Source organism: Chaetodon trifascialis, chromosome 10 (assembly GCF_039877785.1).
Source record: "Chaetodon trifascialis isolate fChaTrf1 chromosome 10, fChaTrf1.hap1, whole genome shotgun sequence".
Lineage (NCBI taxonomy): Eukaryota > Metazoa > Chordata > Actinopteri > Chaetodontiformes > Chaetodontidae > Chaetodon > Chaetodon trifascialis.
The window spans coordinates 2,886,086-2,905,277 of record NC_092065.1 but is presented as its reverse complement, the minus strand read 5'-3'; the positions used below and the strand labels follow the sequence as shown (position 1 = coordinate 2,905,277).

The 19,192-nt window shown below is 42.7% G+C and overlaps 1 protein-coding gene across 4 annotated transcripts in view; it reads left to right on the top strand.

Annotated features, from left to right (window-relative positions):
- Nucleotides 1-1,202: 1,202 nt before the first annotated feature.
- The window catches only part of lrrk2 (leucine-rich repeat kinase 2), a 33,013-nt gene continuing 15,023 nt past the window's right edge, over nt 1,203-19,192 (top strand). For 3 of the 4 annotated variants that reach the window (XM_070972597.1, XM_070972598.1, XM_070972600.1), the window contains exons 1-21: nt 1,203-1,775; nt 2,639-2,724; nt 3,091-3,200; nt 4,307-4,395; nt 6,669-6,806; nt 7,234-7,368; nt 8,779-8,910; nt 9,316-9,435; nt 10,112-10,272; nt 10,363-10,442; nt 10,553-10,659; nt 10,755-10,884; nt 11,200-11,324; nt 12,000-12,127; nt 14,097-14,241; nt 14,352-14,491; nt 14,643-14,771; nt 15,095-15,265; nt 15,576-15,840; nt 15,984-16,172; nt 17,143-17,258. In XM_070972597.1, the coding sequence (XP_070828698.1) occupies nt 1,640-1,775; nt 2,639-2,724; nt 3,091-3,200; nt 4,307-4,395; nt 6,669-6,806; nt 7,234-7,368; nt 8,779-8,910; nt 9,316-9,435; nt 10,112-10,272; nt 10,363-10,442; nt 10,553-10,659; nt 10,755-10,884; nt 11,200-11,324; nt 12,000-12,127; nt 14,097-14,241; nt 14,352-14,491; nt 14,643-14,771; nt 15,095-15,265; nt 15,576-15,840; nt 15,984-16,172; nt 17,143-17,258 (2,832 nt within the window). In that variant the 5' untranslated portion in view covers nt 1,203-1,639. The remainder of the gene's footprint in view (nt 1,776-2,638; nt 2,725-3,090; nt 3,201-4,306; nt 4,396-6,668; nt 6,807-7,233; nt 7,369-8,778; nt 8,911-9,315; nt 9,436-10,111; nt 10,273-10,362; nt 10,443-10,552; nt 10,660-10,754; nt 10,885-11,199; nt 11,325-11,999; nt 12,128-14,096; nt 14,242-14,351; nt 14,492-14,642; nt 14,772-15,094; nt 15,266-15,575; nt 15,841-15,983; nt 16,173-17,142; nt 17,259-19,192) is intronic. The other variant, XM_070972599.1, reaches the window with a different exon arrangement.

Genomic DNA, 19,192 nt, shown 5'->3' with positions numbered 1-19,192 from the left:
GCTCACGTGATGCCGCCGCAGGACAGCAGGAACACGCCCATTTACACATAAACCATTTTACCTGTTCTTCGGGTGATCCTCGCAGAACAGACAGCTCTGTTGATCTTATCCGCCTCATCAAACAGCCTGGATCTACATGAACTAATATTGATGTTAAGGCTATTTACAAACTGTCAGCTGTTCTTTATGAGCATCTGGAGGCTGAATAATTCACTGATGATTTCAGGTTTTATTTTAGGGCACAATTTCGCTCTTGGGGCGGCACGGTGAGCAGCAGGTAGTGCGCGTGCCTCACAGCAAGAAGATCGCCAGTTCGATCCCCGGGTCGGGCCTTTCTGTGTGAAGTTTGCATGTTCTTCCCGTGCATGCGTGGGTTCTCTCCGGGGACTCCGGCTTCCTCCCACAGACCAAAAACATGTTCAATGTGACTCTAAATTGCCCTTAGGTGTGAGTGTGAGCGTGAATGGTTGTCTGTCCAGGGTGTACCCCGCCTCTTGCCCGTTGACAGCTGGGACAGGCTCCAGCAAATAAAACGTGAATTGATGCGGGCTGTCCCATAATAAGATTATTTAAATGTGTTAAAATTACGAAAGCCGTATTTTCTGTATCTATTTTCTGTTTTGTTTTTTTGTTTTTTTTAGACCCAGTAAGTATATCGGACGCATGTCAATGCAACTGTTTATTACTAAATGAGAAGTTGTGGTCTTGTAATCGCAGCACGACCTTCCATGCTGACGGTGTAAATGACATAGTTACGCTACTAGACGCGCAATACAAAACAAAACCGGAAGCGACGGAGGAAGAACCGACAGGAAAAAGCTGATTTTGTTGAAACAGTCCCAGCTTTGTGTGAAGTCATGCATGCCGAATTCTCATATATCTTCCAAGAAGTTGTAAAAAGTTTTAATCTTTTCTATAGAGGCTAAGGACGTGTGCCGATTCGCAAACAAACATTGCAATGACAGATTGTTGAATGGAATACGGCGCAAATCAGTGCCAAGTCAGTCAAACTTGTTTATAAAATGGGTGAATCACAATCGGTGGGAGGCAATTTCTGGAGTCAACAGCACCTGGACGTGTAATCTAATCTGATTTAAAAGCCATTCGGGGATATAATCTACGCAGAATCTTCACCGACAGGTTTACAGATAGTCCGCGCGACAGGTCAGTTGATTGTTCGTGACCGCCCCCCCCCCCCGCGCCGCGTTTTATTTCCCAGTTTCCTCTTTAACAAACGGGAAGTTTTTCTCGCTGGAGTCATATGATGCGATTGTAAGGAAGGAGGAACACGCCTGTCAGAGAGAGCGGACCTTTCCCCACGGAAATTACAGAAAGTGCCCAACTTCTCAAAGAGGAACGAACTTCTCCGCCAGAGGAAAGGAGGGTGATGTCAGCGTCGGAACCGAAACTCCGCCACACTGACAGCTTCCCCAGTCGTGACAGCCTCTTAGCCGGACTGAAGCTAATGTAACGTGATGTAACATGGCAGATATTTAGTAATGTGATGTCATGATATGCGGCTGGAGCAATGCTGCAGCAGTGTGGCCGCTCGGAGCCCCTCGTCGGTTTTTAAGGGACTGGGCCGATCGACCCTAAATGCACGTCGACCCGTCAACTGGGAACCAGTATATCAAAGACCATGGTGAATAGAGAGGAACTGGAGGAAAGGCTGAGGAAACTCCTGGTGAGGCTGAACACCCCACAGGAGGACAGACAACTGTGCACCCTGATCCAGATCATCCAGGATCTGCTTTTCCTGGCGCACACCGACATCGGTAGGAATCACATTGTTCTGCATGTGCATCACGCTGCTGCACCATTTCCTTCTGCCGGGTGTGGCACTGATGAGTCCATTAATCAATTGGCAGATAATTAATCGTTAACTATACATGTCAAACATTTGCTGGTTCCAATTTCTTAACTGTGAGAACTTGCTGCTTTTCTTTGTCATTTATGATTAGACTTTTGGACTGTTTGTACTTCACACCAGTTCTTTAGAGTGACTTGGTTTTACTTTATCACTGATCTGTTTGACCTTCAGGAACTATTTGGTTTGTCTTCTTCATCCACAGATGAGGAGTTCAAGTATATTTAAGGGACTTTTGCTCTACAACACCTAATTGTAGTTGCTAGTTTGCAGATAAAGATATGACACAGACGCATTAAGCATCAGTTGCATTCATTCTTTGGTAGGTGTGATTTAATCCATCTGAACAACATCTGGTTTTTGATATTAAAATTGCACCCCAGTTTATCATAATGCATCATGTATGTTCTGTAATCAAGTTCACACTTGCAATAATGTTAATTATGTACTTTTATGCAATTTAGATCCTGAAAACAGGACTAATTGCTTGACAGAAACTGATTTTCAAGCAAAAATGCCAGATATTTCCCACTTCCAGCTGCTCAACTGTGAAGATTTGCTGTGTTTCTGTCTTGTGTTGTAATACATCTAGTATTCATATTTTGCAGTCACTGCAAATAAACTGCTGACAGCTTCGCTCTTATAATTGAATCCTTGTTATTGTTCAGCTATTCTCCATCCTTTCATTAAAAATAGAAATGAGTTAAAGAAGACATCCCATCCATCAGAGCTAATGTCTCACATCTTCTTATCCGTTGCTCTTTGATGCAGCAGCTGAACTGTTCGAGGACAAAGACGTCCACGTCCCCCTCGTGGTGGTGCTGTCGTCCCACATCAGCAGCCGAGGAGTCCAACAGGTACATCACACACCTTTGATTGTGCAGCAGTGTCTTGGTGGCTTTACACGCAAACAGATCTGAATGTGGACACTCAGGTGTTGTGCATCACCTGCTGAGACAGTTTCTGTAGCTTTAAAGTCATCCACAGCTGACACACCTATGCCTGATTTAGCCTGTTTACGCATCTCGTGATTGCAGTAAACTGCAGCTTATCAGAGGTGAGACTGGCACAAAATGAAAGTGCCATTGTGAGACTCATATTCAGCCTCCACAAACATCTGATTTGAAAAGTTTGTTTCCTTTCACCTGTCCAGGAATTCTTCTTTCCCTTCAGTGTTATGTTGGTTGCTTCATCTCTAGCTGAAGAGTGTGATCTTGCTGCAGGTGGGCTGGTCATTGCTGTCCCGACTGATTGAAATATGCCCCGGTACGCTGGACCGGCTGACCGGACCTCTGAGGACAACCAAGGACTGGGAGGTACTGGGAGTGCACCAGTAAGTAAAGGCGTGCTTATTAGGCGCTGGATGTTGGCTTTGCTGCACTATTATTAGCTGTGCAGGAGTGAATTCACATTTTCTCATCTTACCACCCTAATGGCTCATATCACATGACAACATTACACCAGTGTGGTTGATCAGATTTTGCAGCCACCAACCAAGCAACACCTGCAAAACTCATGGCATTCCCATCAGGCTTAGCTGAGCTTTGTGATCAGTGCTAATTAGCAAACGTTAGCATGCTAACGCGTTAAACTGGTGAACATAGTCAACATCACACCTACTAAACATCAGCGTGTTAGCATTGCCGTTGATGTTAGTCTAAGAGCAACACCGTGAGAATGAAAGTTAACTTAAATATCATGCAAAATTCATGCTTTCTAGTCATTGTATGAGGCACTGGTAATGCATAGAACATACAAAAACAAATGCATGTACACTGAACACTGATTATTGATGCTTCCTTCAATATAGGGAGTTGATGTCGTGCAGCAGAGTCTGTCAGGCAGAGCGCCACATAGATTTCTGCCATGTGATGTAATGTAATTTAAACCTTCTTCAGTAAACTGGGTTGCATCTCCTGTCGCTCGCCTCTGTGTCTGCAGATGGTTTGTGGCTGATTTTTGACATCCAGACTGAATGCTAATCGCTACAGTTAGCATTTAGCTCAAAGCAGCTCTGGCAGTGAATCACATCCTGATGTACGAAAAGGATGTGCAGAAAAGTAGTAAGTTTTTTAGGGTTATCCAACGTTTCTTATTGCAGTTACAATCATCATATGCTGGTAATGATGGGTTTCATGCATTTGAATATTTCTGTGTGAGAGCAAATATAGATTATATACAGATGTATATTATATATCCACATTTACTTAAATTAATAGATTCTGGCTCGCTGATGTCACGTTCAGTTTTCAGTTCTTGTTCATTGTAAGTAGCCGACTCGTCATATTCTACTATCAGACGTCAGTTTTAATATATTGTTTCCATGTGACCTTTTCAGTTCCTTCATAGTGTTGATAATAGTGCTTTCACAAGTGTGCTCAGACAGTAAGAGGTGATAGAAAGTGAGGATGCTGATGATTTGACTGATGTGCTTTCCAGGCAGATCCTGAAGGTACTGTCTCAGTACAGGACAGACTCCAAGGTGACCATGGTTGGCCTGAGAGCTCTGGCGCTCCTGCTCACATCAGGTAAACGACATCAGCTTCACAGTGTTAGACATTAAAGAACTGCAGCCCATGAGTAATTATGTGTGTGTCAGTGTTTCCCCTCTCAGAGGCTGCTGCAGTAAAATTCATTTGCTTTTTGTAGTTGTTTTTTTTTTTTTTTTTTTTTTTTCCCCCCAGAGCCACGTTATGTTCTTTCTAATCTAATGAGCAGTGACCTGTATGTCATCATGCTGTGTGTGAAGCTAGGGATTGACCAATTATTGGCCTGGCCGATTATATCGGCCGATATTGGGCTTTTTTTCAATAATCGGCATCGGCCGTTTTTTTCCAATGATGACCGATTAAATTAATTAATGTATTTTAAAACGCGCTCCTTCGGCTCTGATGCAGCCGTCTCTCCGCCTGAAGTCACCACTCTTGGCTGTGTAACAATGTCCCACCCACAGCCCTCACTGATTGGCTACATTGCACAAGTGAGTCAGTGACAGCCAATCAACACTGAAGCCTCTACATGCAGCGCCACAGACAAGGAGAAGCAGACGACTGCTCCGGTGATCCAGCAGAGATAAAGCGACAGAGTCAGTCGAAGTTGCAATAAAAACCCTCTATGATGAAGTTTTAAAAATACCACAACCTTATGATTAATTTCAGTGATAACATGTAAGCCCGGAGTTGACATTTCACCGACCTACTTGTCTAATCACATCAAGCATACGACTTTGCAAGATAAGTAGTGTCACGCACCTAAAAAAAAAAAAAAAAAAAAAAAAAAAGACGTAACAAAGTGAACATGACCTGAAGCTTCTTACTTGACAATAATGAAAAGAAGACATAACGACATACCGGTAGGTAGACTACAGCAAGTATAAGGGATGAAAACCTGTTTAGTTCCGCTGTTTGGCTCTGGCGATGAAACTACCACTACATCAGAATTGCCGCAACCGCTTTATAGCTGTGGCCAGACGCACAATAATAATATAGGCCCTTTGGGTTACCCTTACTTTGTGGGAATAATAAATCTCTAACGTGCCTCAGCCCGTGGGGCGGTTTATCAATAAACAACACCGGAGGTGATTCTAGCCTATGTTTAACAGTACTACATGCTAACGTGTCCTTGTTTGTTTACAGTCGCCTCTCCCTCAGCGCTCGTGCTCTCACGACACTATGGTGCAGCAACGTAACTACTGGTGTTAAATTGCCTGTCACTCGTAAAGTCCAGGGATATGAGTCAGGCAGAGAGCACACGTTGAGGAGATTATCCTTAGTGTGTTTTATTTTCAATCAATAAATTTACCGTCGCGTCTACAACTCACGTGTGTAATGAAACGCTTTTCCAAGCTCGAAGATATGAAAACCGTGGTGCTGGCATGTCTCCTGCTACTGAACTGGGAGTACTAACTCAGACCCACATTTCAGAACAGTTCAGCTCAGTTTATTTTGTTGATGTTTAAAATATTCAGGCAGCTATTTTATTTATTTATTTATTTATTTATTTATTTATTTATTTATTTATTTATTTATTTATTTATTTATTCATTTGAGTGAGTTTTAAGAAATGCGGCTGGAAGGCCCCTGCACTTTTTGTTTTAAAAATAATTAAACTTAAAGGCATTTCAATTAAGATTTTGTGTTTGTGTTATTTTACAAAAAGTTAAAGTCTTTTTTTCAGTGTACACAAAACAAACAAACAAACAAACAAACAAACAAACAAACAAACAGTATACTGTATTCATTCTAATCCCAGGTGTGTTTCTCTAAATTTTGACACCAAAATTTTCATTTTTGCTGAAAATGAATATCGGTTCTAAATATCGGCTATCAGTTTCACTTGATTATTAATAATCGGTATCGGTATCGGCCCTGAAAAAGCCATATTGGTCGATCTCTACTTCAGAGACAGGCAGAGGTTAAACTAAGACCTTCGTCAGATGGCCTGCAGACTGGTTTGTGTGTGGTAGTGTAATGTCAGTGGCTGCACTGTCAGCCAAAGACAATTATAAAGCAAACCAAAGACTTCCTGCTTCTGGATCTGATTAGCATTTAAAAAAATATTCATATAATCACTAGAACTCATATTTGTAACTGCAAGAGATACACCAAGTTTTGAGATCAAAAGCTTAATCAAGAGGTGACAGAATTAGTGTATGTGCTTTGTTTAGTATTCTTTAGTATTTTCTCCTCCTGTTCAACACTTTGATCCATCTAACTTTGAAGTCACTCTGTGGTTGCATGAACAAATTATAAGTAACAGTCAGAATTGGGTTTTGATGTTTGTTTAATTCACGGTTTTGCAGACATTGTTCCTCTGCTGCTGCTGGAGGAGGAGGAGGAGGATGCGTTTGGCCTGGTGGTGCAGGCGATGAAGACGTTTCCTGCGAGTGAGGAGGTTCAGCTCCAAGGCTGTAGAGCTCTGCAGCTCCTCCTGGAGAGAGGTGAGGCGACTCTGACCTGCTTGTGCAGTAATACGTGTTGATTTGTTTAGTATTCTGCAGCAGGGATAGCCTGTCATATAGCAGTAGCCTTTGGGTGCATCCAGAGGAAAGGCCATGTTGTTAACTTCATAAAAAGAGTTAATCTGTGGTTTTCCATCCATAACTTGTCCATTTTAGGACATTATGTCAGGTTTTGTCATCATTTGACTCAAGTTTCTCAGCTGTGCTCCATCAACCTCAGCTGCACTCAGTGTAGCCTAATGCGAATTTTAGCATCCATCTCAGAGCGTGGATAACGTTAGCATACTGACCTGCTAATATGCTAACGTTAGCAGCTAGATGATGCTTGTGCCTGTATGTAAAGTTTGGCATTTTAGCTTTGAACATGTTGCTGTGCTGACTAGATGTCTTGTGCCTGTGTCTCCAGTAAGTGATGACCACCTCGTGGAGTTTGTGGAGAACCAGGATCACGTCGTGGTTCTGGCGGCTCTGCAGAGGTTCCAGGACAGCCCCGAGCTGCTTCTGCAGGCCCTGAAGGTGCTGCTCCCTCTGGCTCGCCCAGGTGAGACTCCATGATGCCCCGATAATGTTTACGAGCTGTAAGAGGAAAAAAAAAAAGTGGGTGAAGTGTTGGCCTCTTTCACTCTGCTAATGTTTTAGTTTATGTGTGACGCCACATGTTGATCGCGAAAGGAGGACCACCACCAGACCATTATGTCACTGCAATGCCTTTTAAACAGTCTGGATGTAAATCAGGTTAGCACCAGCCAACCTGTGATGTTGTGCTGCCGCTTCAGAACAGCTGTTTGTGGGACAGGAGGGCAGTGTTTGCTGAAAATGGTCAAATCCTCAGGGAAGTTCCACCGAGGAACACAGCGTTACATAAGGATAATTCCAGCTTTTCCATGACAGAGCATGGCATCGTCGGCACAAGATAAAAGGCCAGGACAGATACTGGACATGTCCTGTACATCTAGTCATTGAATTAATCTCACATTATAAAGGAAAATAATGAACATATGGCATATTGATCAAAATCGGATTTCAGCCCATTTTAGTTTTGCAACTAAAACACATTTTGATAAGAATCACTTCCATTTGCTTATTAAAGACCAGAATATGTTCCAAGTTGAATATTTTACATAAAATACACCCATCGGTGCTCTTTACAGGACAAATCATGACGTCGATGCCTTCAAATGACCTCAAAAGTACAGCGACAATGTCGTTTCTTTGTATCTCGATACTTGTCGGCTGTCGTATCTGCTGATGCAGATATATCTGTGATACCATAAAGAAAGCGGCTGTGGTGAAGTTCTGCATTTTGCAGTGCCAAACAGCAGCGCTCTGCGTCTTATTTGTGTGTTTGTGGCTGCGGCAGCTCATGTATTCTGGTAAAAACAAGCTGTTCTGGGAGTTTCTGTCTGTTTGAAAAGCTTTTTGCACAACAGATGTCATGACATGCACTTTCTATGAAGACACAGACTGAATGTAACACATGACATATTAGTTTAAAAGCAGGATGAAGGTCAAAAGCGACTGAGGGCAAACATTTCCCCAGACTGCCGATGCCCTGCAGTGAAATTCTCATTAGCTGGATGATTCCTGCGTGAAAAGTGGAGCAGGACATAAAAAAAGTGGAAAAGTAGCCATAACAAAGTTTCAGTCCTGAACATTTTTTCCGCTTTAATCTGAGCTTTATACAGATGTATGATTCATCATGGCCACCGGGGGATTCCAGACTGTTTGGGAATGCCACTCTCTCCAGACCTCTATCTTGTTTTTCTTGTCTTGTGCATTTGCTGTTTTTGTTTTTATGCACCTACAGACTGATTCTAATTGGGTTATTTCTTGCCGTGTCGTAAAATCCTGCAGCATTGCTTCACACATCCATCACAGACTAAAATCACCAAACACGAAGGTTGACAAATGCAAACAGCAGAGATGGTGTCAGTTAGCTTCTCTCTTCCAGGCAGTAACGTGGAGATGTTGATGTCGGGAGGTGCTCGGTGCTACAGCGTCATCATCGCCACTATGGACGCCTTCCCTGAGGTGGAGGAGCTGCAGGAGACAGCCTGCTGCCTGTTCAGGAGGTTTACATCAGGTCAGGCACAGAGGACAAATTATAATTTATATTAATATTTAAGCCTCATTTTAATATAAATGTAATTATGTTTGGGTAGGATAGTGTGGTGCGGTGGCCAGCTAGAAATACATACTTACCCTTTAGGGGATGAAATGTGTTTTAGTTGCATATTTCTGCAGTTCACTGGAACCAATGTGAAATCTATTGTAGTCAGCACTTAAAAGCTCTCAGATTCATGGTCAATGAATAACTGGAGTCTAATCTGGATTGTTTGTGCAGTCAATGAATCCGCACTATTGGTGCCGCAGTGTTTGGATTTCATTCATCCTGATAAGCGTGTTTACCAGGTGACGAGTTAAGACTGAAGGGGTCAGCAGATGCTTCGTTCAACCCATGGTGCGCTTGTTTTGTCTCATTTTATAGAGAGTTACTACAACATCCTGGTACTGAACGGCGTCCAGAGGGTCGCAGTGAGAGCCTGCCAGACGTTCCCTGATAACGCCACGCTGCAAGCCGCCGCTCTCTCCTGTCTGGCTGATCTCAGTAAGGACACACACTCACACAAGCTATATTTAACTAATTTATTTATATCCGCACAGATTAGCCACAGAGACAACAGTACAATGCCTTGACCTCAGCATGCAGACATAGCAGTGTGATATGCAGGAGGATAAATCACATTAGGGGGCAAAAACAGCACATTGTCTTCATCCTGAAACTGAGTTCCTGCAGCTGTCACTCGTCTTGTCTTATGTTCTCCAGGATGTAAAATATGAACACAAATAGCTGACATCTTGTTCCAGGCTTTGCGACAGACAAGTTTTCTGGAAAAACCTTACAACTAGAACAAAAGTAACACCAGACAAACTACCGAAGCGGCAGAGGTAGATGTTGAACAGCACAGCCAAGCTAGCATCAGAATCTTGAATTGTTCCTGGTTGCCAATATTTGTACAATTTAAAAACATCTGACTTTAGCGCCTCCAGTGCTCTTAAATGTTGTGCTGATGAAGCTGCAGTCACTACAGATAAATGTTAAACTATAGAGGTGAAATGCCAAACATAACTGTAGTTAGTTAATAGTCTCCACCACAAAACATTTGACTTCCTGACCTGAAGATTTAGCCCAGTTAAAGTGAACAAACTCATGTAGCTGGTGAATAATCTAATGGTTAGAGTAGATCTCATGGAGTTCAGTAATTGCTGCCTCTGTCTTTCAGCTGCAACCATCGTGCAGAACAAAGCGGTGGCTGAGCAGGGCCTGGAGGAGGGAGAGGAGGAGGAGAATAGGGGTAAGGAGGAGGTGGAGGACATGGGCCTGGGCTGGATGGAGGTCTGCTGTATGGCGCTGGATCTCCACGCGGCTGAGCCAGCCGTTCAGGTCAGTCCAGCTTCGTCTGTTCCTTGAGCAGCAGCAGGATTTAACAGCGGTGGTTTCGATAATCAAAGTCTTGACCTTGTGCTGCCGCAGGAAGCTGCAAGCTGGGCCATTCACAATCTGTTACTGCACGGAGCTGGAGTGAACCAATCAGAGGAGGAGCAGGATGAGAGGTATGCACACGCACACACACACATCTGCTACAGATGTTTAACAGTGTTATTTGCTCTATGCGATGAGAGAATGTAAAGGCATTTGTGGGATGTTGTGCTGTTGTTTCCAGGACTCCTGTTCACAGACAGCTGATGGCGGCCATGCTGCTCCACTCCTCCTCCCCCAGCGTGTTTGAAGCTGCTACCAGTGCCATCGCCACGCTCATCATGCACAACAGTGAGTCTTCAGCAGTGTCTAACAAACTTAATCGGCTGTAATCGATGTGTTTTTCTTTTCTTTCTTTTTTTTTTAATAAGTGAATGTGTTTGCAGGTAAAATGTGTTCTCTGCTGCTGTCCAGTGGCCTCCACGTCAACCTAGTGGAGATGATGAAGAGGCATTCATCCTCAGCTGAAGTTTGCATCAGCGCCTGCAAACTGCTCCACCTGCTCTTCCAGGGAAGGTGGGCGTGAACAATTCAATTCAATTTTATTTGTATAGCGCCAAATCACAACAGAAGTTGTCTCAGGACACTTTCCATATAGAGCTGGTACAGACCAAGCTGGAGGAGGGAGTTAACACAGTTTCCATTCTGTGAAAATCACGCAGGACAGAGGGCTTCCATGTTTGTGTGCAGAGCTTTTGGTTTCTGACTTTAAAATAACTCTTTAAAATAACAAGTAATGAACATCAAGCAACAAAAATAATCTCAAATTACCAAAAAGCACTGATGCTGATGTTTCATTTCAGAGTGAAACCTGTCTCTCTGTTCCTGTAGGACTGCCAGTCTAGATGAGCTGAACATGGCCATGAGTCAGATCCTCAGCGCCATGAGGATCCATAACTTTGAGCCGGAGGTTCAGCTGGAGGCTCTGCAGGCCAGTCTGGTCTTCCTCTGCCCAGGTGCACGCAAGTGGATTTTATTACCTTTCAGAAATAGAAGAAATATTTCTGTGTATCTGATGGAGACCAAAACCGAGCTAAAAGGAGAGTGAATATTGAAGTAATGTTGCTCCTCAGTGATATGTACTTGAAATATGTACTAGATTCTGTGTTTGTGGATATCTGCCGCGTCCACCCAAAATCTATGAATGCAGCTGTAATAATAGGCATTAAACTGCAACTCAGGCAATCAGACCTTGAGTAAACAGCTCTAAATGCAGTTCAGGGATCTGTTGATTGTGGCTACTTTCCTGGAAGGTCAGGAATGTGTACAGTATGTCGTATTGTGTGAGTACAAATGAATGTTTGGTGCGCATGAAGCGAGACAAACCTCCCAAACGAAGCTGAGGACTCTTGATTTTCTGCTGCTGCTCACTCAGACCATCAGCTCTCAGGCCTGCATGGCAGAGCTATAAGTTGTCTTTGTTCAGCAGGGGAATTCAAAGCCGGTACAGTGGAGCAGCTTGTTTCGTTTTCATTTCATCATAATGAGGTTACAGTGTACTCCTGCCCTGCTCCCACCCCTGCAGTTCTGACGCTCCTTATTAGATTAATGACTGATAAGAGAGCGGTTGTGTATCTGCGCCTACATTTGCTCGACTCTTTGTCCTCACTTGCTTCCTTGTGAACTACCAGACCGCAGTCTGAGGGAGCACGGCGTCTCGGTGGCAGATCCTGACATGGCCGACGTGTCGCTGAAGGTCCTAAAAAACCAGTGTGTGGTGGAAGGAGCTCACACCCTCTACCTGGAGGTTCTCAACAGGGTACAAATGCACCAACCGTCCCAGAACGCCTCTCCACATTTTCTTCCAGCCTTTCCACAATTTGATGCTTTTATGCCCTTGCATGCTTTTTTTCAGTCTGCAGTTTTTTAGTCTGATATAATTAAAAAAATCAGAATGACGATAAAACAAGGAGAATACAGGAGGTAGAGCTTGAAAAAAACCCTGATGGGATTTCTTCTTCCACATTAAAAAGAAGTAGTGTACAAACACTCAGCCGGTACATATAGTTCTCATTCATGACATAAATTAAACAACAGTCCATCCATTCATTGTAGAAATTATATAGTCGGTTGTCCTGCAAGCAGAACATCGGAAGGATGTAATTACATTACACTCCCCCAACACTTACTTAAGTCGGACGTTTTAAATTTACCTAAGTACATCAACACCGGACCCAGACAGAAAAGAATTTGTCCCTTGACCCCCTTAGAGTATATTTTATTTTCTCTAATTGTATGAATTGTGTCAGGTCGCTAAACCACAAAGACACTTGGATTTATTGATTTCCAATGCAATAAAATTCTTCTATGTGCAAGCAGCATCGTAAAGGCAATTATGTTTTTATAACTTTTCCTTAATGTTGTATGACTTCTATCTGTGGTACCAAATATGGCCATAGCTACATTGGGTTGAGGATTAATATTCGACGCTTCTGACAACGTTTTAGAAATGGTAGACCAATAGGATGCCAGTGTTGGACATGACCAAAACATATGTGTTAAATCAGCAGTGTTCGACACCTGTCGCAGCTTGCATCCGTGTTTGGATGTATTTTAGCCAGTCTTGCTTTGGAGTAATGGGTGCGATGTAGGATCTTGAATTGTATAATGTTGAATTTGGCGCAGGAAGTGCTGTCATTTACTCTGTGTGGAGCGTTCTCCCACATGTCCTCTTCCAAGTCCTCCCCCAACTCATCCGTAACTACATTTCTAAAAAGAATTTGCTCGTTTTTTCTTTTACCATGTGGCTGTTTGGTACCTCTCTGCCTTGGGGGGTAGACAGGGACAAAAACCGCCTCTGAAAAGGGTAGAAATGAGAAAAAAAGGCATCACATGTCTGTGAGGAAGTCCAAAGCCAGTAATTAACCATAGCATAACTTTCAACTTCCTTTTAACCATAGTCTTGGTACTAAAATAGATAAAAACCATTCGACCGATTTGACCTCAAACAATGACTGACAGCAAAGAGCAATTTCACAACCCACATTCTAAAAGTGTTGGGACGTTGTTTTAAAAGGGGATACAAACAGAATGCACTCAGAATAACAGTGATAAAACCGTATTTATGCAGATTGGTTGAAACATGTTGCAATGTCAAATTCAGAGTAAGCAGATATTTGCAAAGATCTGTGAAGCCGATGAGCTCAAACATTAAATATATTGTCTGTGTATTTGTCTTTTTATGTCAAAACTATTATGTCTTCATCACAGACCCAGTGAAAAGCATGAAGTTTGAATCATAGTCAAAGACAAGGGGGTGGCCTCTGACTGCCACTTTTGTTATTCCAAAACAATCATCCATTTTATCATCTTACCACGTGCACACAGTACGAATCATTCTTCAGTCTCAGTAGAAAAGTCAGTCTTTGCATCTTCATGAATTTTTTTGATGATTTCAAGCTGATTATGTGCTTCAGGTGGTCAAAACAATTCATTTTCAGAAAGCAAGTTATTTAAAGTATGTGCTTGGATACTTTTCCAAAGCTGTGTAGTGCTCACCCATTTATATAAGCTGAGTTGCCATTTTATTAGGTACACACAGAAAATATTACTGCAGTATTCAGTCATCCTGCCCGCATGAAAGCTCAGTTTTTACTGTGGCTTCATGCATTATACTCAGATCCAGGTCCTGTTTCCAATATTTAGTCCACCCCATTTTGGTGACATCTTGATATTAATCACAGTGTGTTCAAGCAGCTTGATGTTCAGTGATGTTTGTGTCTGTGCAGTTCATTAGCAGCTCCACCATACAGCGGTGTGGTCTGAAGGTGCTGTCTGCGCTGGCCGACTGCTCGGGTGCAGTGGACTTACTCTGCCAGCAGGGGGCGATCGACACGGTGCTGCATACACTACAGATGTTCCCGCAGGATCGAGGTACAGTGAGCAGTTGTCTTTAATAGTAACGCCTAAATGAACATAATAAATTCCTCTGAATACTGAAACTGTTCTGATTTCAATGCTGACTTCATACTTTCGTCTTTCAGAGATACACTACTGGGGTCTCACCCTGCTCACCTACCTCGTATCCAAGAAGAAGCTGTCAAGGATGATCGTGCCTGTCCTGGCCTCTGTCGTGGTCACCTCGCTCATCCAGTACAAAGAAGACTCTGAGATGCTCCTGAAGGTGAGCGGAGTGACGTTCACAGCAGTGCAAACTCTGCAGTTTTATGTGCAGATTTCAGGCATTGAAATCGGCCTGACGTCTCTTCGCTGTCACCACTTACAGTTGTGTGCTTGTGAACTCCTGATCTGAGTCTGGCCATGTTTCCCCACAGTGTTTCCAGGTGGCTCTGAGGATGCTGGAGGCCTGTTCGGGAGCAGCAGCTGAACTGCAGAGAGAGGACTTTGACAGGCAGATCTTCCAGCACCTCAGAGAGGAAACGCCAAACCACAGCAGCCACCCGGTGAGTTAGACTTCTGATGAGTATTCGCCTCTTAATTGTTATTTTCCAGAAGAACCAGTGCAGCATTTCCCAGATTCTGGACATTTCCAGTTTGATCTGCTGTCATATTGAAACACAGCCCCCCTGAACACATACAGTACAAAAGCACAGTGCAGGACATTCCAGGCATGCTGAATACTGCTCTGAATAAGTATTTAGGCCACACGTCTCCTCCTTATTCTTAGAAGACGATGCTCTTTGAAAATGCCGTGCTAGAAAGATTGTGAATCTTCCTATAATTTAATGAGCAGCTGTGTCTCTTCTCCCCCTCTGCCCGCCGTCAGTTGCGTAAGTCGGTGTGTCTGGCTCTGTCTAAGATGTGGTGTGACTCGGAGCTGCACTACAGCATGCTGGAAAAGGCCTGCGAGGACGGAGACACCACGCTGGCTGAGTGTCTGATTGAGCTCGGCGCTGACATCAATAAGAAGACCAAAACTGAATCTCTCATCTACCAGGTCAGAGGTCACAAGGCTGCACAGGCCAGGCTTACAGATTCATGTCAGGAGGTCACTTTTAAAGGTCACTTTTAATTTGTTGCCTTTTACCAGCAAAAGGAAGTCAGGGTGAAGGGTTAATTTGGGGTTTTATGTCAAAAAGTCCAGAAGGACAAAGCTGAAATAAGGTCAGAGTATAAGTAAACAGTGATACTAGCTTTTGGTATTTGACAGTTATGGCACGCATCAAACTATTCAGCCGTACTAATAGATTAATCAATAACTACCTTCAGTTCAGTGCCAGTCATGGCCTCTGCGCTGCCTCCTCCAGGTGTGTGAGCGAGGCGGACCCCTCGAGCTGGTGGAACTCCTGCTCAGCCGAGGCGTCCACGAGCAGCACCTCCGCAGGGCTCTGGCGGTGAGCGTGAAGCGGGGCGACGGACCCACCATCATTCAGCTGCTGGGCCGACTGGGACTGGACCTCAACAACAGTGCCCTGTGCCTCGGGGGCTTCAGGCTGGGCCGCCTGGATGCCACCTGGCTCAGCCCCCTGCTGGCCGAAAGAGGCCGAGCACACAGTCTCCGTTATAGCAACAGTGAGGAAGAGTTGATGCTTTGCTCTGTTTTATCACTCCGTAAATGGATAATGCGCAGAACGAGTGATTTAAAGGCGATTCACAGGACAAGGAATTAATGACAGCCCTGTCTTAATTTCTCCACACCGTGTTCTGTCTTTAAGGTAAAGGTGTGAGTTTGGCGAGGTACATTCAGTCTTTCCAGAGGACCAAGAGTAGTAGCGCTCCTCCGAGACCTCTGGCTGACCCCTGCCTGACCTCTGGCTACATTTCTGAAGAGAGCGATGACTCCAGCTTCAGCTTCGTCTCCGTCGATGACAGCCTGTTTTTCAACGACGACGTGGAGAGCGATGGTAAAGTTCCCGCCATGCTGGCTGTAGCTGATCCTGCAGCGTGCAGACTTGAGGTGGAACCAATGCTTTTTTCGATTTTATGCCTGAATCAGAGCACTGCCGTGCAGACAACAGTGTAATTCTACTGCAGACTGAAGTGAGATCATCTTTACGCTGTAGTTCTATTGTGCACCAGCAGTTGAAGCAGTGACCTCACTGTAACGCCGTCTTCTCAGAAACGCTCCTGAACGCCACGCAGCTGCATCCTGTTTGCTTCCATGTCACTGATCAACATTACGTTCACACGCTTGACGCTTGCAGATGGATCTCTCCGGAGCTTTACTTTCCTTTTTTTCTCTTTCTCTCAGCCATCCATCCCATTAGATTAGATTAGATTCAACTTTATTGTCATCGTCAGAGTGAAACACAGAGACAATGAAATGCAGTTTAGCATCTAACCAGAAGTGCAAATAGTCATAGAATCCAAGCCCTAACCCTATCCAAATACATGACACCAGCATCAAAGCAACACATGACAGCTAACATAAGCCTGTTCTGTTATTCCCCGTGTAATTCAGTTAGCTGGCCTGTGTGTACTGTGTGTACTGTGTGTACTGTGTGTACGGTTCTTATCTTCCTTATGTTGTTTTGTCTTCATAAAAAAAAAAGACTCAATTAGTTCTAGATATTTTTGACTTGTGATTCGTCTTGGTTAACTCTGTTATAACTGGTGTCATTTGGTGTGTGACTAGTTACTTTAAGAACAAGAGAAATCTTCTCTCAGTAGCTTTAAAAGTGCACATTTTACTGCATTTGCATTAATTGTAAATAGCAGTGAGGGCTTTAAGTTGATCATCGGCTGTCCAGAGGCCATGTTTTTTTCAAACTGAGAGGAAAAAACACAGCGTTCACTGAGCTGGTGTCAGTTCTTTAAAAGCCGTTCACCCTCTAATGATGACATTCTCTCACTGTGTGCTTCTACTTTTTATAGGGAGTGATTCGCTGTGCGGGGCTCTGTCTCCAAAGCCACAAAATAACTCGACAGAGGAGCTGAGAGGGGGGTCCTTCAAAGGGAAGCAGGGGCGCCGCAGACATGCCAGTGCAGAGGTAAAACCTCCTCATTAACATGGTGAAAGGATTTTATATCATTATTATGAGAGAATATCTCATTTTCTCTTCTTGCAGTCTCTTTCTTAGTAATAAAGTAAATAGAAAGAAATAGATTGTATCAGAAACATGGATCAACAGGGATCAGGTTCGGATTTTGAACTAGAAGGATATGAAATGGTTTGTGTGAACAGAGAGAACAAGAATGGTGGTGGTGTGGCTTTGTTCATTGATAACAAGTTTGACTATAAGGTGGTGGAAAAAATGTCCACAACTGTGATTTAAGGACTGGATGGAGGAAGAATTTACAGCCACAACCCAAAAAATCACCTTTATCTGTGGTGACTGCTAAATCCAAATAAGCACAAAATGACAAAAGAATTCATCAATACTTTATATAGTCTCAGCTTATATCCCAAAATCACCAGACCCAGCCGGATTACTTCCCACTGCGCAACATTAATCGACAACATATTCACAAATGACTTAGATAACAAGACATTGAGCAGATTATTAATAAATGACATTAGTGACCACCTTCCAGTTTTTACAGTGTATGACAGCAAATACCAAAAAGACAAACAGCAAAAGAAATTGCAATACAAACGGGTTAGAACACAGGAGTCCATGGAGGCATTGAAAAATGATTTGTTAGAACATAACTGGGAATCAATATACAGAGAAAAAAAAATTGATAAAGCACATGATGAATTTTTAAGAATATTTAAATTATTATATGATAAAAACTGTGCATTTAAAAGTCAAAACAGAAAACCAAAATGTAAAGACAATCAGTGGATCACAAAAGGATTGCAAAATGCCTGTAAAAAGAAAAACACACTATATCGGCAATTTATAAAACACAAAACTAAAGAAGCAGAAAATAAATATAAGAAATATAAAAATAAGTTAACTAACATTATGAGGATATGTAAGAAGGGACACTATCATAAAATATTAGATCATAATAAAGGCATATGGAAGTTATTGAATAATATCATTAGAAATGGCTCTGGACAGGTTCAGTACCCCCAGTATTTTATTGAAAACAATGAAAGTATCTGTAATATGAATGATGTGGTTAATAGGTTTAATAGATTTTTTGTAAATGTTGGACCAAACTTGGAGAAAAAAATCCCTGTTCCAGATACATCTGAAAACAGAGATGATACATTTATAGAAAGGAATACTAGCTCAATGTTTCTCAAAGCAGTGGAAGAAAGAGAAATTCTAGATATTGTTAATGAATGTAAGAACAAAACATCTGTTGATTGTGATGGAATAGATATGAAAATAGTAAAAGAGGTGATCAATGAGATTTCCAAACCACTAACTCACATCTTTCACTTATCTTTCAAAACTGGGCAATTTCCACACAGAATGAAAATAGCAAAAGTCATCCCACTGTATAAGACTGGAGACAAACAGCACTTCACAAATTACAGGCCTGTTTCTCTTCTCCCACAGTTCTCAAAATCTTTTCAATTACAGATTAGAAAAATTCATAGATAAGCACAAATTACTCACGGATAGTCAGTATGGATTCAGAACTAACCAACTTCACTAGCTTTAGCTGAACTCATAGAGGAAATCACTAATTCCATGGACAAAAAGAAATTTGCAGTTGGGGTATTCATTGACCTAAAAAAGCATTTGACACAATAAACCATGAAATATTAATCAGTAAACTGGAACGTTACGGGATCGGGGGGTCGCATTGAACTGGCGCAGAAGCTATTTGAGAAACAGGCAACAACTTGTGAAGATGGGAGAACATAAATTATTATGTTTTTATTATTAAAAATAAATTATTTATCAGCTACATTAATGATATTTGTAATGTATCAAAACTATTAAGATTTGTTCTGTTTGCTGATGACACAAACATTTTGGGTTCTGGTGAGAATTTGCAGCAACTTTTGGACATTATCAGT